Raw genomic sequence first — 19,163 nt, forward strand, 5'->3', positions numbered from 1 at the left:
TTTCGGCTTTGTAGAGCGTTGTCTATGTCACTCATTCTTATATGACGTTTTGTCCGTCTCAACGACAGAGACAACGCTCTACAAATCTGCTATATCCTTCTAAAGGTCGTACATTACTTTCGGCCGTGTACTGTACCGTATTCGTCTCGTGACCCTAGCTAAGTTGGTTAAGGAGGTCGTGCCAAGTGTTCTAATCGGATAACGATTTTAGGTCGCGGATTTGTGTTCTTTGTTTTCAAGATAAACAATTAAGCTTGAACGTACATACATAGTGCATGCTGAGTGGTTTGAGGATCTTAAATAATGGTGCAAGGTGTTTACAAGGTAAGACTAGAGCTTAAATTTTCAAAATGATAGCATACTTGGTCAAGGATATAGGCAGGAGAACGGTTTTGGGGATTCAAATTGAAAGGTAAATAAATAAAAAACCGGCCAAGTGCGAGTCAGGCTCGCGCAATGAGAGTTCCGTACTACAGTCGTATTTTTTCGACATTTTGCAGGATAATTCAAAAACTATGATACATAAAAAGAAATAAAAATCTGTTTTAGAATGCACAAGTGAAGACCTTTCATATGATACCCCACTTGATATAGTTATCTTACTTAGAAAATTGAAAATACTAATTATTAGTTCATGACCACAATTTTTTTTGTGTGATCTAACCCTAAATTCACGGTTTTCAGATTTTTCCCCAAATGTCAGCTATAAGATCTACCTACCTGCCAAATTTCATGATGCTAGGTCAACGGGAAGTACCCTGTAGGTTTCTTGACAGACAGACAGACAGACAGACAACAAAGTGATCCTATAAGGGTTCCGTTTTTCCTTTTGAAGTACGAAACCCTAAAAACAGAGTTCGGTTAGGTACGGTTCGGTGGCCCTGAAAATTTTGGTTTAGGTTGACCCGTTTAGTAGGTACGTAATACAAAGTCGTTTAGACTTTAGAGGTTGAACGCAAAGTACCTAGGTAAAAATATACCGAATTGTATTACTAGCTAAAATATTTTGATTTTTTATAACAAAAAAAATAAAAACCGACTTCGTTACACAAACACTAAAAATTGAAAAATAATTTAATTTATTACCGAATATATTATGTATACAAGAGTTAATATAGTTCCATAATAATACTTTTTGGTGCCGGTGCCAATTAGCTTTAGCTGCGCGAATCGTCTAGACTTCATATTTTTATGGGACTCCACAATGGCACCTCATTGGCACCGACCCCAAAAATATTATTATGGAACTATATTAACTCTTGTATACATAATATATTCGGTAATAAATTAAATTATTTTTCAATTTTTAGTGTTTGTGTAACGAAGTCGGTTTTTATTTTTCTTGTAAAAAAATTTTATTTCACAATTTTTAGTGGCTCCATGAAATTATGCTATGACTGGTTAAAAATCTACTGTTTACTAAGCTATTACACTGATCGCGAGCAATTTACTCTTATCCGTTGAGGAGTTCCAGTATCTATCTTCGAAGATGTTCATCAGATCTTCACCAAATTGAAATGGGACCAACTTTGAAGTATACCCTTTCAAACAAAAAAAGAATTTTCAAAATCGGTCCAGGCGTTTTCGAGTAATCGGGGAACATACATAAAAAAAACAAGATTCCGATGAATTGCGAACCTCCTCCTTTTTTTGAAGTCGGTTAAAAACAGCAAAGCTTGGTCACACTGTTATTTGCACTTACATCATCATCATCATGATCAACCCATAGCCGGAACACGGGTTTCCTCTCAGAATGAGAAGGGTTTTGGCCATAGTCTACTACGCTGACCAATTGCGAATTGGCAGACTTCACACACCTTTGAGAACATTATGGAGAACTCTCTGGCATGCAGGTTTCTTCACGATGTTTTACTTCACCTTCAAAGCAAGTTATATTTAACTAGCTGATGCCCGCGACTTCGTACGCATGGATTTAGATTTTTATAAATCCCGTGGGGACTCTTTGATTTTCCGGGATAAAAAATCACGTCGATCCGTTGTTCCGTTGCGACGTGATTGAAGGGCAAACCAACATACAAGCACACTTTCGCATTTATAATATAAATGATTACATACTTACATACTTTTAAGAACCTCAATAGCTCAACAGGTAAAGAAGTGAACTGAAAACCGAAAGGTTGACGGTTCAAACCCCGCCCGTTGCACTATAAATGGTCGTACCCACGGAACAGAAAAAACAGATCGTACCTACTCCTAGCACAAGCTTGATGCTTAGTTGGTGAGGAAAGGGAAATATTAGTCATTTAACATGGCTAATATTCTTTTAAAAAAAAACTTAAAACGCACATAACTCCGAAAAGAAACTAATTCATTTGTATTCATTTTATGTTATGTAAATAATTTGTATTAAATAATTTATCATTACCATTATTTTGATGCGGAAATCGAGCGCATAACACTTGACAAGTTTATCCGGTGTACCGTATACGCGATAACAGGCCAGTTTAAGTTGTTGTTATTGACATTATGACCCAATTAAAGTGTTCTTATTTGCATTCACATGCGTAATGCATTCTAATTGCAATACTTGAATGCTAAAGGTCCTCTGTTCGTTGCGAACATGTTGCGAACGCTCGTTGGATGATAGTTTTGTTTCTTTCTTATTTTTATACTTTACTAGATGATGCCCGCGACTTCGTCCGCGTGGATTTAGGTCTTTAAAATTCCGTGGGAACTCTTTGATTTTCCGGGATAAAAAGTAGCCTATGTCCTTCCCCGGGATACAAGCTATCTCTGTACCAAATATCATCAAAATCGTTATTCGCATTATGGTAAACAAAATTGACATCTCGGCAAGCAAATTGCAATTTAATATCCGGTTTCAATTCAATCTATCTGTAATCTGTAGATTAGCTATTCAGTAATGTTGCTATTTGTCAAAAATTGTATCGTCCTTTTTGACAAATAACGTTGATAACTTACTTCTCAATACATCCATACTAATATTATAAACGCGAAAATGTGTGTGTCTGTATGTCTGTCTGTCTGTCTGTCTGCTAGCTTTTCAAGGCCCAACAGTTTACCCATTTTGATGAAATTTGGTACAGTGTTAGCTTACATGCTGGGGAAGGACATAGGCTTTCATCCCGGAAAATTAAAAAAATCCTACGGGATTTTTTAAAAACCTAATTTCGAAGTCGTCTACAACTAGATAAATTGAATATTGAAATAATGGAAATAAAATGTAATGTAATGCTGGCTAACATAAGGATAAACAATAAAAATAACTTAGACCACATATGCTTAGCATACTTATACAAAACAAGGAAGTAGAGCGAACAGTTCATTGTGTGAATGCGTGTGGGTTGACACGCCGCACGTGATATTTTGAGTTATCGTGCTAAGTTGAGTTGTTAGGGCAAATGAATCTTGTACAATTATTATCAATTGTATTGAATTTGAAAGAAAACCCGAGTGAAAATCCGAAATCTATATATTTTTAGAATAGGTGTAGTCCAGTAAATAGAGCATTTAACCTCGCACTAAATTTCCGATCCAATTTTTCCAAATTTTTCAGGCGGATTTGCCTGAAAGGAATAGAGATAGATCATACCCTGGATTTACAGTACGCGGCGGAAAGTAATGTACATCGACCTTTAGAAGGAGATAGCAGATTTGTAGAGCATTGTCTCAGTCATTGAGACCGACAAAACGTCATATATGAGTGACAGAGACAACGCTCTACAAAGCCGAAATGTCTTTCTGCCGCATAATGTAACACATACATACTATGCTACTTTTTTTCCCGTAAAAATACCGCGCGTTCGCGCGGGTAACTCCGCGAGGCGCAGCTAGTTTTTCATAAATAACAACCTTACTAAGTAACTTATCTAAAGAATGCAGATAGATTAAATATTGAAAACGGGCGTTAGTTTAGCCGGGCGGGCGGAAAGAGAAGCAACCCTAAGGTAAGCGCTCGGCGTTCAAGCAACTCGAGTCATGAGCGCGGACCACGAGCTAAACAGGTTCCGACGAGTGCACGGGCCTGCGCATTTTGCATTCGTTTTTTAATGTATTCAAGCCGCATTACTTTATTTGATTTATTTTCACGCTAAAGGCCTAGGCAGAAACAACGCGAGAAGCCGCTGCGGTGTGCGGTGGAACCTTGATCAACACGACTCGTAGGCTGAGATGCTATACAACGTATTTGGACTTTGTTCAGACTTTACTTAGTGTTAAAACGAGACAGATTTATGACCGATACATATTGTTGTTTCGTTTTAACTATATCTTAAGCCTGAGTAAAGTTTAAGTACGCCTTAGATTTCAGCCTTACGCTGGCCACACACGGTCAAGTTTACCGTTCAAGTTTTCGGCGGACTTAAGTGACGGCCAGTAAACTTGACGGTATGGCTATCAGTTGACTGGACAGTGGACGCCACTTTAAGTTCGTTGCTGAACTTGATTGTGTATGGCCAGCTTTAGAAGTGAGTATACAAGAAACTGTATGAAGGCGATTACACTGAAGATTGTGGGTAGGAGCCGCGCTGCTGCCATCGCACGCCATTGCCGTCGTGTTGCACGTGTAATGTGCTTCATACAATTCATAATTCTCAGTGCGATGTTCTGAAGTATTGCTAACATTGTAATTCAGTGCCGTCGCACTTTATTTCTGTCCATGCCTCTTCAGGCATGCAATCCTCCATTCACATACAATCGTGCAGTGTCAGAGAAGTGGTCGAGTCGTGTTCCGTCATTCAGCCAGGGGCGCAAAAAGCCGTTTGGCATATTTATATGACTTTGTTCACGTCCTTACAAGGGCTTCAGTTCCCACGCTAAACAAATGCACCTGGTTATAAATAATGTGTCACTGACATATTATGTGGAGTAGAGCATACCGGAAATCTCCAAAAAAAAATCGAATTCCGACAATTCTCTCGGCTTCTTTAATCCTCGACTTAAGACGAATAATGCCTGCGCGAATATATGTGTGGATACCCTAAGATTTCATAGTAGAATAGGTAAGCAGCTCAACGCTCTAGTAATGCAAATAGTTTTTGCTGTTTCGTTGCCTTATTTTTAAGGATATGTTTAGGTATTTGCTTGGTAAGGATGTTGCCGTTAACTCTAGGATGAATTTACAATATTAGTTTTCAATCCAATCCATCAGCGTAATGCGTCCACTTCTGGATATAGGCCTTTTCGTGAACGCTCCGCCAAACAAGGTCCTGAGGTGGTCCTCAGCCTACCTCGTCCACCTGTTTCCCGCAGCCTTCTTCAGGTTGTCTGGTCCTGCGGACTGGAGATCCTCCTACACTATGCTTCCCAGTACGCGGTCTCCATTCTTTCCACTCCAGGACACGTCTGCCCCGTCGGCCATTGGCATTGGCATTAGTTTAGTTTTTATATTTATCCAATATATCCGGATATTATAATAAATATATATCGATATTTTGACGAAACGAAACACGTCATCGCTCTACCATTGTTTTAATCTTACCACATACTCAAATTACTACCGTAAACAAAATACTGCACACGATTTTATGTTTTTATAAAAGAAGCTATGGGAAACGACCCGTTTGCTAAACATCCGTTTCCAATTTCAAATACATATTGTGGAAAGTAACATGAAAATGTTGAAGAATTAATAAATAGAATAGAAAATGTTGTAGAAACATTTATTTCATAAATTGTATCTTTTGTAACTCCTACTACATGGAACTTCATTCCTTATTCAAGAAGAAGGAAAACGTGGTTAAGAAGGTAGTGAGATCATTAAAAAAATCATCAAACAAAAAATCTGAATTTTTCAATAAAAAAAGATTAGACATACTGTAAATAAGAAGAATCGTTTTAAACAATTGCTATGCTAATTTGTTATTTATGGATCATTCTTCATCCCACACGAATATTTTAATGTATCATCGTACACATTCGCTGTACACTTACAATAATTTAACGTCTTTTAACGTTTAATTATTTGAGTTGATCGCATTAGGCAAAGAAACTGAGCCAACACCGAGAATATACGACAATTCCTGTGCTATAAAACTTGTGATTAATACAATGCAAAGATTACGCTTAATGCTAGAATATGCTGGAAACTGAAGGTTAAAAACTGAAATAAGCAAATAAGCTTTTATTTTTACAAAAAAAAGGATCTTTTTCATTTTACGTGTTTTGGGCATTTTGTACGTGCTGTAGCTATTTATTAGGTTATGTAGCTAATTTAGGTAGTCGTTGATTATGGTCGTTGACTATATCTCAAAACCATGGGCTTATTTTGTAATTTGTATACTAGCCAAAATATTCTGCTTTTTAAAACATTAATGTTTCGACCGCAATTTGTATTTATAATGCATAAATTTTAAGTTTTTACTCGCCATTTTAACTCTGTGTCAACTGTCATGTCGAAATACGGTTCACCTTTAAAATAAGGACTAAAATCGTACTTTTGACATGACAGTGAACTATAAAGCTATAATGGCGCGTGAGTTCTCATTTTGTACGGACTATACATGGCAAGCTTTATACGCTTTGTAACTATTATCTAAAGTTAGAAGCATTTAATAATTTGCTTGTCTGTTTAAAATATTTTTCATAAATTATCAATCATCAGGCTAATTTTTTAGCTCACTCAAAAGAATTCTGGCGCGGATCTTGGTATAGAAAGAAACTGGTGCAACACAACCGATATTTTAGACCAGCCAGGGGTAACGAACCATTCCGTAAAACGTTGTTTAATTTAAAAATATCAATTTCTATTACCGAACTGTCAACAGGCGAAACATTTACGTCAAAAAATAAATTGCTTACGCCTACGTCAAAGTTAAAATGATTTTCCCTAAAGTTCGCGTTCGTAGTGATATTTATATATCGTTTTATTTTAGGCGTTCTAATAACGTCTATGTGCAAGATTTTCTTGCTAATTTCATTGTACATAAACATAACAAATATTTTTTAAGATTTCCAGCTGTAAGGAACAAAGTTTTACAATAACAACACTAAATCTTTGTGCTATCAAATGAGTAATGACGAAGCTTAGAATCTAACTATTAAGCCAAGGCCTGGGTTACCTTTACGTTGATGTCGATCGCGCGCTCTATTCGTAGTTGTTATGCGAAACGAATTAAAAAATTTAAATATAGCTATAATTTTTATATGAATCACAAGGAGTAAGAAAATTTGCTGTATGATAAATCTAATGATGAAGTTTTACTTTAAAGCGAACATTTTTAAAATATCAAACGTCCTTAAAAATATTCGTAATTTAAACGAAATACATGCGGGCTCGCCACGGTTGGGAAGTGAAATAAGAAAAAACGTCACCATACCATAATTTCCCCGAGACATAAACGAGATAGCAACTTTTTATTTTACTTGACTTCTTCATATTGACTGACTGGCTAGACTGGCAAGACTAGACCGAGGCCGGAACGGGAACTCACTGAAAATTGTGTAGAAGTCCCTTCTGTCGGGTGTCTCTTGGCACCTGATTTTTGTACGTTTTTAATGCATACCAACAATGCACCAGCACTGTCACAGACGCTTTACATATTAATATTATATTTGGCGTGGAGGTGAAACTAATTATAAATTTTGGCCAACGAGTAAGATTCTACTGTAAACAATTTCACGCGAAAAAAGATTCATAGCAGCTACGAATAGCTTTTATTATAAACTCAATATTAACAACTTCATTTCACTGCGCGGATATCCGCTGTATGATAAAATAACCGAATTTTATATAACCGACTTCGATTTTATACCTAGGTATGTATATTGTATATATCTCTATGCATAAAGATAGATACATTATATCTCTGAAGACCTTCATCAGAGCTTCGCCATATTGAAAAGGGACCAACCTAACGACACTCTTTGCAATGAAAAAAGATATTGTCGTTTAAAATTTGACGGAGCTGTGATAAACATCGCCGTAAAAATACGCGTCGAATTGGGAACCTCCTCTTTTTTGATGTAGGTGAAAAGAATTTAGGTATTTGTGAAAAGTTAGTACTTTAGAACAATTTGATTGAAACGTTGATAAAAAATGCCAATCAACCAGAAAATGTTATACGGATCGTTGGATCAATTTAAACAAGCGTGGGTTTGATTTGAATAATAGAATAGAAGAATTAACATAGCATCTATTTTATGTACCTACCTCTACTATATTTAAAAGCATACACGTTAGGAATGCTAAGCAATTTCGTAAGGATGTTCAAATAAGATTTTGTATACTTTAAGTATCTATGCTGACTGCTATAATTTGCAAATAGTTCACGTAAGAACCAGACCTTAAAATGGCAAATTAGCCCTTGACTATGATCTTACCTGGTGTGGGAGCCACTCGTACATTTTTATTTTAAATAATACCTTGTTGAAAGCAAAACCATATCAAAATCATTGTTTGGCAATAGCGCTGACACGCACCGTTGCGGTGTCGGCTGTATCTCTTTAACAATCAGTGCAATACAATCACTCACCAAACGAACTAGCTTCTTTTATTTATCTATTTTTTCAAACTATCTATTAACTATGAACTAGGGAACGGGGAACTATTAACTACGGGGATTTTAACATATCATGAACTATATCTATCAAGTAACTTATCTTTAAACTAACTTCAACAACTGAAACTGTACGGGAAACCCGACGCGTCCCATACACCTGGGTCGCAGTGATAATGCAGTCTAAGATGAAGCAAGCTAAAAAAACAGCCATAATCCTGGCAGTTTTTAGTAAATCTGTACATATGTATAATGGACATGTATAATGGAAATCTGTACACCTTATCAGTTTCTACGCGGCATCGTACCGGAACGCTAAATCTCGTAATAGCACGTCTTTGTCGGTTAGGTAGAAAATATCCATGGCTGAAGCTTTCCAGTAGACCAAACCAGAGCCAATTTAGAAATTAACAAATTCGCAAATTGTTCCGAGCCTTCGTCCGCGTGGATTTGGTTTTTAAAAAACCCCGTGGGAACTCGGGGATAAAACGTAGCCAATGCCACTCTCCATCTCTATTCCAATGCAAAAAATTACGTCGACCCGCTGCTCCGTTCCAACGTGATTGAATTACAAACCAATAAACAAATACACTTTCGATTTATAATATGGGTAGTGATAGTGGTCACTTCTGGACTAGGAAGGTCGTCAAAACCGTGTGTGGTATTCGTAATGCGTACAAAACCCTTTCGGCGTAGACTGGCCGGCACCAAGTCAAAATTCAAAGCCAGCCAAGCCAGTTGTTTTGACGGTATCGTCGGACGTGCGCGCGCGCATACGAACCTCTTATACGAATATCAATTCAAAATTTCGCTTTCACATCGCAAATCTAAATTGAAAAGTGCCAAGCAATCTAACATTTTGTATGAATTCGTATCCGGTGAAATTTATCGTGTTATTTTTAACGGTTTACCACTAATTTTACATTTAATTATATACTTGTGAAACTCGGTTTATAATAATACGTGTGCTTCTTCATACCTATAATTTCGATGGGATGATTCATTTACAAGTGTTTTATATGTTATACTCTTCCATTATAGTTGGTTTTAATCACTTTAATTAGTTTTTTCGTATTAAGGCACGCTGTGGTCGTTACTTTCTTACGATTCATTATCGTTTCTTATCTTGTGTAATCTTGTCAAGTCCTTTATAATCGTGTTATCTAAGCATCATGTTTATTTATGGAAATTACTCTTAAATACTTAATATTTTGCTTCGTTTGAGCAACTACTCCTTTCAATATTTACAATTGCAACACTTATTAATTGATGTTTTGACTATCTATTGATACTTTTATTTGCAGTATCTACATATTAAATTTTTACTGATTCTTGATATGCTTGAAAACAGAACCATAAATCAATTTCAACTGACTGTCGATAATTTCTTTATCGATTTTTGATTGATCATAAATTATTTATTATTACTTTGCCATTGAATGCAATTCTTACTGTTAACGTACTCGTACTTAAGTGCTATAAACTCAACAATTAGTTTCCAGGCTTTCTGCGTTTTTGACGCAATATTTTGTGACTATTTTTTCTTTCCACCTTTTGCTACTATATCAGTAGCTTTTGAATAATTAAAAATTATAGACAGTAATTTTCCTGTTATTTTTTAATGATATAAAAAGATTTGTTATCAACGAATCAGAGCATCTCTAGAATAAAGTTTTGTTGAAGCTTAATTACCTTAGTGTATTTTTTACAACACCGTTTTAGGTTTGGACGAGTTTACGTATTAGGAGAGTTGCGGTCGTCACTTTAATTTTATTATGCCGAAAATAGTGTTTGCGCTTTGCATGCCAGGCTACATCATTATTTCTAATTAACTCTATTATCAAATTGGTGACCATCCGTTCAACTAAACTATTTTTTTATTTATAAGGTTACATATTGTACGTTTTAACTTTATGAACCTGTATGCATCGTTTGTTATCGTAAAGGTCAAAAGTCCTGCTGCACTCGATTTATCTGTAATTACTATCATATTTTCCTTTTGCAACAAACCTTTGTTGTTTATAAAAGAAACAAGAAATTATCGTACAAATTAAATCTCCTTCATGAATTATTTATTAATCAGCGGTCAGCAAATTGTATAGTAGAAGAATGTAATTATTATAAGAACCTATTAAAGGTTTTGAACGTAACAAAAAAGGTCAATAGTCGATCGCTGGGTGCGGTACGTTTTCTCCAGTCAAGGTTACGCAGACACATATGTACTGGTTTAGCACACCTTCAATATTTACAATCCTCGCATCATGTGTGATGCGTCATTTATTACAGCTACTGTCGATAGTGTTTACCAACGTTCTAGGATCTGCGCCTGAGTCACAGTTGCTCGTTGCCAGATAGTAGCAACTGGCCGATCAGTCTGTGTCTGTCAACCTCTCGCTGCGCGCGCTTTTCGTAACACTTTGTTGCACCTTTCGTCAACTTTTAATTGCCTTTTTTTAAACAGATGGTCGTACTTGTTAACATCAATTGTGCATCGTTAATGTTTTATTCATGACCACGTACAACTAGTAATGGATATAAACAATCTGTGATATTTGTGTGCAAAAACAATCAATTGCTTTATTACAAATGGAGCGAATCGACATACTTGTGGTATCAATAAACATAGCATTAATCTAGTCAGTTCTGTGATTGGACTTAAGCAAAATGTTTTACGGAGTAATCATTGCGTTTGGCGCGCTTTTGTACCTTGTATGGAAGTATTTGTTTGCAAAGAGCTTCCGGTCCAATGTGATACCGTGTATATCTGTACGTGAAGAGAGAGAAAAAGTCATTGAAGACGATGAAACTAACTTCAGTGCCAAGGTGTCGTCATTGGAGACTCTGGCCAATTTAGATCAAAGCGAGACAGATAATATTTGTCATCAAATTGAAAACGTAAATCTGCGGCGTAGATCTAAAGGCGAAAAGATTTTAAAGCCCCAAAACACAGAGAGCCAAGATAAAACCTCTTTCGATTCTACTGAATTTTCAAACAAAGAAATATCAAAAGAGGATGCTTTTTCTGAACGTTTAGAAAAAGGCATTGCAAAAGAAGGGACACAGAAATCATACGTGCCGATAGTTCAAGAAGAAAAACTAATAACACCCAGTTTACTACTAAAACAACGGAATGAAAAGAAACATCATGAAAAGTTAATAAAAAGGATAAGCCCGCCTAAAGAGCGTTTTGCGGAATTCTTAGAGAAAACAGTTTTAAACGATGACAAATTGCAATCTATCATACATAATCTATCTCTAAATGATTGCACAGTAGAACCTGCAAAAGTAACCGAAGATTTGCCTCGTTTGAGTAGAAGTAGGGAAGAAAGCCCTTTCTCAGAAAAAGCGGGAGAGCTACAAAAATCGATAGATCAAATTGCTGATCGGGTAAAACGTTTAAATGAAATTAATAGCGTTACTGACCTCGCACCAGAAAATTGTAAGGAAGATGTAGAAGAGAAGGAAAGTAAGTCGTTATTGCTTAGGCGTCTTGAAAAGCAGACCGGCTTACCTAGTGGTCTGAACTTTGGATCAGTTATTGGGGAGTTAAAGTTGAAGACGAAAAACGCTAGCAGCGGTGGACTTAAACCTGTATTCAAGAAATTTGATACCGACACAGTGGATAGCCAGGCACGTTTTATTTGTACAATAAACTAGCTTATGTCCACGACTTCGTCCGCGTGGAGTACACGAATTTCAAATTCACACAAATTTCAAATTCACACGAATTTCAAACTCCTATTTTAGCCCCTAAGAGGTTGAAATTTAAAAATTTAAACCCTAAGAAAGGATTTTTAAAATGTTTTCTTAGCGTTTAAATTTTTACGTCCTATGTTTACGTCATAATAGCTATCTGCATGCCAAACTCCAGCCCGATCTGTCTAGTAGTATGAGCGGTGCGTTGACACACAGTCAGTCAGTCAGTCAGCTTTTCCTTTTTCAAAGCTTTATCTGTTATCTTTATCATAACTTATACAATATTCACGCTGTGAATGTGAATTGTTACTCACATAGACGTACGTAACAACAAAGCTTTTTACCGCGTTAGATAGAAATGATTAAAATCTTTCACACTTACAACATGATACCTTGTAATGTGATTTGACACTTATCACGATTATGGTTACGAAACACAAAACAAAAGTTGAGAACACTTATGTCACTTATTTTCTATATTAACGAGTGGTTTTGAATCACGAATGTTTTAACGACGTAGCATTAAAAAAGCTTAGAAACTTCTCGTAAATTGGCAGGTACTTATGCACTTGTACCTTAGTGATCATTTCGTTTTCAATATACAGATTACAGAGATATGAATAACTATAATGTCGAATACATTTTGTTGCAAATATAAATTACTAGCTGATGCCCGCGACACCGTTCCCGTGAAATTGGGTTTTTAAAAATCTCGTGGGAAGTATTTGATTTTCCTGGATAAAAAGTAGCCTATGTCACTCTCCAGGCCTTTAATTATACCCATGCAAAAATTACGTCAATCCGCATTACTCCGTTGCGACGTGATTGAAGGGCAAACCAACAAACCAATAAACCAACAAACAAACACACTTTCACATTTATAAATATATATTCTGGATTAAAAATCTAAGTATGTTGAAATTTTCTTACAACTGACTGTTTGGTACAAATGTTATAATGAGATTTCTTTTGTTACAGGAATCATTGAACGCAGCAGTCGATGATAAGAAGAAGGTGCTCATAGATGACAATGAATTAGGGTCTAACATTCTTGCCGATCGAAGAACCAAACTAGAAACAGCTGCACAGGTGTGTTATAACTTATAATTTGAATAGGTATATTTTATAGAAAAACTAGATGATGCCCGCGTGTGACGCGTAACGTATGAGGTTAGTAAGTATAGATCTATGTCCAGCAGTCAAAGAAGCAAAAAGATGTTCTATTGTTTCACCACTCAGCAAAGGAATGCCGTTCCAACGACATTATTTTCAATTAGAGATGGTGTTGGAAATATCCCATAATTTCGAAACAAACTGGTTTGGTTTGAGATGTCTTTCTTCCTTAAAAAGTGCGTGACAAACTGAAGATTGAATTTTAATATTTGATATTTGTCAGTATTATGACCAACTAGCTTATGCTCGCGACTTCGTCCTCGTGGACTACACAAATTTCAAACACCTATTTCACCCCTTTAGGGGTTGAATTTTCAACGTCGCCTACGTCATAATAGCGATCTGCATGCCAAATTTCAGCCCGATCCGTCCCAGTAGTTTGAGCTATGCGTTTATAGATCAGTCAGTCAGTCAAATCCTTTTATATTTAGATTAAGATTATAATGTTCGAAAACGAGACTAAATAAAAAAATCGCAATTTTAGTTACTTAGGTAGGTACCTTAATTTGTCGCAGCTGGCGAGGTAAACATGACATCTCCTGTAATTTTGCATTGTGGTAGTAGGGACTGATAATGCATAGCATAGCTTAGTAATAAAATGTCAAGACTAGACAAATAAACAGAAAAGCGAAAAAGTTAAGAAAGTTTTATAGCACCCAGACTGCTCAACAAACCAATTCCACAAGCAATATCTAAAATCTCTATTTTATTGATTAGTCATTTATCATCATCGTGATCAACCCATCTCCGGCCCACTACTGAGCACGGATCTCTGCACAGAATGAGAGGGGATCATAGTCCGCCATGCTGGCCTAGTGCGAATTGACAGGCTTGACACACCTTTGAGAACTCTCAGACATACAGATTTCTTCATAGTGTTTTCCTTCACCGCGCACCGTTTAATACGCATATAACTCTGAAAAAAGGAGCGTACTCGGGATCGAACCCCCGAGCCCCCGACCTCCCGAATTTTTTACCCATTAGGCTATAACCGCTGTTATTAATTTGATATGAAAGAATAACAGTAGTACAGTATGTATTTAACATATTTTGTAAATGGTACTGACCAAACAGTGTGCTAATGTTCGTATTTTAATATTTCACGGAACGGGCAAGTGACTTCAATTTGCATGTTTTGAGCAGTGAGAAAGCGGTCAGATAGTCACGCTCCAAAACCTTCAACACTGTACCATACTAATGGTCCAAGATACCAGTGTCGCCAGACGTTACTTATTTTCTGAGAAACGAAATGTGTGTGATAGAGTATAGTGTTAGTGTCACGTACTTTTAACATACGCATATTTACTAGCGTGTGCCGAGGGGCAATTTAAAGATATCAATCTCTAAAGGTACGTAAAAACATAAGTCGCTTTTCTTAAAGTCCGAGTGATGATTTTTACGTATATTTAACTCTGACTATAAGTAAGCTTTATATATGTTATTTTTTCGCGAGCTCGAGCGTCTGGCGGAAATTACCGCCGACTGAAAGTGTCTAGCATTATTGAATAATAATAAAATTATTAACAATCTTTTGTGAAATATACATAAAAATCTACACTCGGACTTTAATAAAAATGAGTAATGATTTACATAGGCACCTTTAGCAGCTAATACCTATAAATTAACTAACGGCACAAGTTAGCAGATATGCGCACGTTAATGATATCACCGTGGCGGGCACGAGCCGTGTACGGGCGCCACACGGTGAAGCATAAACTGCTTTATATAAAATGTTCGTGATGTTTTGAATCCGTGCCTCGTCCGCGCCTGGTAAGTGGCACGACTCGTGCCCACCACGAGTTAGCATTAATCAACCCTAATACTACTCTATCCCACACATTTTGCTTCACATAAAATAAGTAAGATCTGGCGGTTCCGGGATCTTGATCTATAATGCAATGCCGTTGTCAGATGAACGCGCGTACAGTTCAAAATGATCTCCAGAACCACAGACCATTAATTGACGTGATGCTATCAGTTCTGTTTAGTGATACATTACGCTAATGGTCCAGTTCACACGCACCGTGCCTTTTACCATTCGGATCTAAATTGCGCAACCATTAACGTTTCTGTATGATGAACACGATCTCTGTATGAGTTTACATGTGTCGTGTATGTTCTTCAATCGACGCTTTGTTTTCAAAAAACAAGTAAGTAAACATTGAAACTTAAATTATATTTTTTTACGTAATAAGTAAATTAATCGTTTTTAACAAAGATTGATCCTTCATCCTCACGATTTATGGGAACATCAATCCTGCAGGATTAATGTAACAAAGTATATAATAACCACAGTATCAACCTTCAGTCGGTAGATCTTCCGCCCTCCGTTTCCGGAGTTCAATGGCAAAAATTGAATTTATTTAGTATCCAAAAATATCAATTCACAAATGGACAGTTCCTTAGTTATTGCAGTTTGCGTGGCTCCCTGAAGCTTTTCAAGCTTGATGGCTTGAAAAGTTGGAACTCAAAATTCGTATGCAAAGTTTAAATAATAATTATTCCGTTGAATAGAATTAGTTGAAAAGTCCTTCACAATATTATGTAAAAGAATTGTATGTATAATAATAAAGCTAAATAAAATTGCCCGAACGCGCCGACTGGTCTAATATCTTATGATGAGTGTTTTTATCGTACCTAATTTGATTGTAATAACACGTAATTTGTCAGTAATGTAATCAGTACACATTGCAAATTGCACATTTTTAATGAACACACTATTCACAATTTTCTTGATTACGGAGACTCGCGAAGGTCGAGCTATGTATAAACAGATTCAAGGTGAACCCGTATCAACTATTAGGTAACTAATAGGTGCCGGGTAACTTCCTCAACAACTTTTAAAATTTCTCACAACACACTTCTAATTTCTGAACGAATTAAAAAAAGTAGGGTTCAAAATTCCAAAGTATTAATATGATTATCACATGTGTCCAAGGTTGACACATGTGATAGAAGAAAGATAGATATGATGTTTCCTTTGTTGAAGTAATGTTAAAAGAGAAAAATTCAAGACGTTTCCGTCCGCGTCCATGTTTGTTTTAAAACTACAGTTATTGCGCAGCGAATATTGCATATTAAATTGTGCTAAATAAATGTATCCTTAACGTCGAAACGCAAAGGATTTGTGAAAATATCAAGGTGACGCTTTGCCTTTGTATTGTTTTGCTGGTATTGGGCTCGACCTATATTGCCAATAACATTGTTCCGTCTTTCAAAATCCTTTATTGAGCCTCTGATCAAGATCAGTCTAATTCTTTATAAATTTGCTAAACTTACTCTCCCTTACATTTACCTAAAGACTAAAGTAATCGTGATTCGCAACATTATTCTATATTTTTTTATGACAAATTTTTATAACTTTCATTCTTTATATTATATCAAAAGAGTGGAACCAATAAAACTTTTTTGCCAAAAAGTGCATAACGAAATATTTTAAATTGTTTCGTGAATCTACTTTAAAACAGTTTACTTACCCCTTGCGTCTGTATGTAACATCAAATTTTTCCTTATTTTCGGTAAAATTTTATGCGCCCGTGGTCACAGGTTGACTTTAGCTAGCCGCGTGTTTTCACTCCTAAAATAATACTCGTATAAACAGAACTGATTAAGACCACTTCTTCCGGGTAAGTTTCAGTTTTTTTTAAATCCCGTTGGAAGTCTTTGGTTTTTCGGGACAAAAAGTAGCCTATATTATGTCCTTTCGGGCTGCAGCTATCTCTGTCTTTCGTCAAAATCTATGTTGTGAAAAGCTAGCAGACACATCGACACAGTTTCGCATTTATAATATTGAGTATGGACATCAAAACATTTGTACAAAAAGCTTAAATTAAAAAGGTTTTTCAAATGAGTTGCAGAACTCTAAAAGGTGCCAGTGTTGCCACAGCACATAGGCATTTTAACACGATATGACTAACACTGAGCTTTGCCATAATGAGTCAGTGACCGCATACTGATTATAAAGCAATACTCGGAATTTGCTAACCGCATTCTAATTGAAAATTTTAACAAGCTTTACTTGCCAAATAAGAATTTTTCAAGTGTCAAGTAGGAATTCTTAAAGCTCTAACTCGGAAGTAGATCTAAAAAAGTATATGGTATCTGACAACTAGACGACGTGCTTTTTTAATTCAACCGATAAATTTAAATGGTTATCTATCTATATATCTATATATATAAAAGGAAAAGGTGACTGACTGACTGACTGACTGACTGACAGACTGATCTATCAACGCACAGCTCAAACTACTGGAGCGGATCAGCCTGAAATTTGGCATGCAGATAGCTATTATGACGTAGCATCCGCTAAGAAAGGATTTTTGAAAATTCAACTCCTAAGGGGGTGAAATAGGGTTTTGAAATTTTGTAGTCCACGCGGACGAAGTCGCGAGCATAGCTAGTCCACATAAACTAACAAAGGAAGTGGATTTTACATATTTTGGAAAACCCTCTATTTAATAATTACTGTGAAATAACATATTTTTGACACAGGCAACATCCCTATTTTTTACATTAAAAAATTTAGAAAACTTCCGGCATGCAGATTCCTATCCTGGATCGACGATATGCTAAATTATTAGGTTACGGTGACGTAATATCAAAGATAAATAGGGCTACTTTCGGCTACCAGCGTCAAATGTACTAACATTTGACGCCTGCCATAGAAGCCTCGACGTTTCTCAGAAGTTCCCTAACTGTCGTGAACTGTGCTTTTACTACTTTTACTCATTTTGGTGTCATACGTAGGTCCCAAAAATTCGTTATTGTTTGCGAGACGCCGATTTAGAAACCCAAAAAGCGTGAAGTACTTATATTATGACACTAAAAATCGTTTGTTTACAGGGATGGCGAAAACGTGTGCCACAAAGCGACGCGTCGCTCTTTACGGTAGCTGGGCGGCTGGAACGCGACAAAGTTGCGACGGCGACACCACCGATCACGCCGCCGCCCGCCACCACCCCGCCGGCGTCCTCGCCTGTCGTCACGCCGGCTGTACCACCGCCCAACAGATTCAGGTATTGTACTTATTATTTAGAAACTTTCCGCGCCCGAAAATTTTTACTGACGTCGATCAAATGATGACTTACCGCTCTACCATAGAACAGAGAGAAGCCGTGAGCGCTGATTGATATCCAATAAAATACCCGAAACGTTTCTTTTAGTGTTCCTGATACGAACCGTACAGGTATACTTGGGCATTGTCACAGGTATCTTCTAGGCAAGCGAACTCAAACCTAGAACCCCGCATTTACCCGCAGGCATGATTGATGTCAAGCACAAGGCTATCTGCATGAACAAAATAGTGTGTGGGTACACTACAAAAAATCCGAAAGACGTTTGCCTATTAAAGCTGAGAATGCGTTCTATTCGGCATTAAAACACATTCCAGTATGTCTTCATCAGCTAGAAGGATATAGGAAATAAAGAGCCTTAGGGCGCGTTCCTAATGTGTCGTGACGATAATCGTGCAGGTTACAGCGTCGTGGCTTGTATATTTAAATGGAGGTGTTCACATAATATCGGCGCGACTAACTGTCATCCACGATACTTTCATACAAAACACAACGATAAATTACGGTGACGACATAGTTGGAATGCGCCGCTAAGCGCAGTAAGTGCGTTTTTTTTTCTTCATATTTTTATAAAAACTTTAAAAACGATTACATCTAACGTAAAAAATAATTCGCTCCATGCCTAAGATTCCAGGGAGTGGAAGAGGATTTGCATTTTCAAAACCCCCCTAGGGCCTTCAATACGGCCATGGCTTATGGTCAAAGAGAACGTGCATTAACCTTGGATGCAGGACAATGAACTTTT

At 36.7% G+C, this 19,163-nt stretch overlaps 1 protein-coding gene across 7 annotated transcripts in view; it reads left to right on the top strand.

Annotated features, from left to right (window-relative positions):
* Positions 1-19,163, top strand: part of LOC117988249 (supervillin-like) — a 256,319-nt gene that overhangs the window by 218,033 nt on the left and 19,123 nt on the right. For all 7 annotated transcript variants that reach the window (XM_034975364.2, XM_069502873.1, XM_034975366.2 and 4 more), the window contains 2 exons: positions 13,152-13,262; positions 18,189-18,361. In XM_034975364.2, the coding sequence (XP_034831255.1) occupies positions 13,152-13,262; positions 18,189-18,361 (284 nt within the window). The remainder of the gene's footprint in view (positions 1-13,151; positions 13,263-18,188; positions 18,362-19,163) is intronic.

Source organism: Maniola hyperantus, chromosome 14 (genome assembly GCF_902806685.2).
Source record: "Maniola hyperantus chromosome 14, iAphHyp1.2, whole genome shotgun sequence".
In the NCBI taxonomy this organism is placed as follows: domain Eukaryota; kingdom Metazoa; phylum Arthropoda; class Insecta; order Lepidoptera; family Nymphalidae; genus Maniola; species Maniola hyperantus.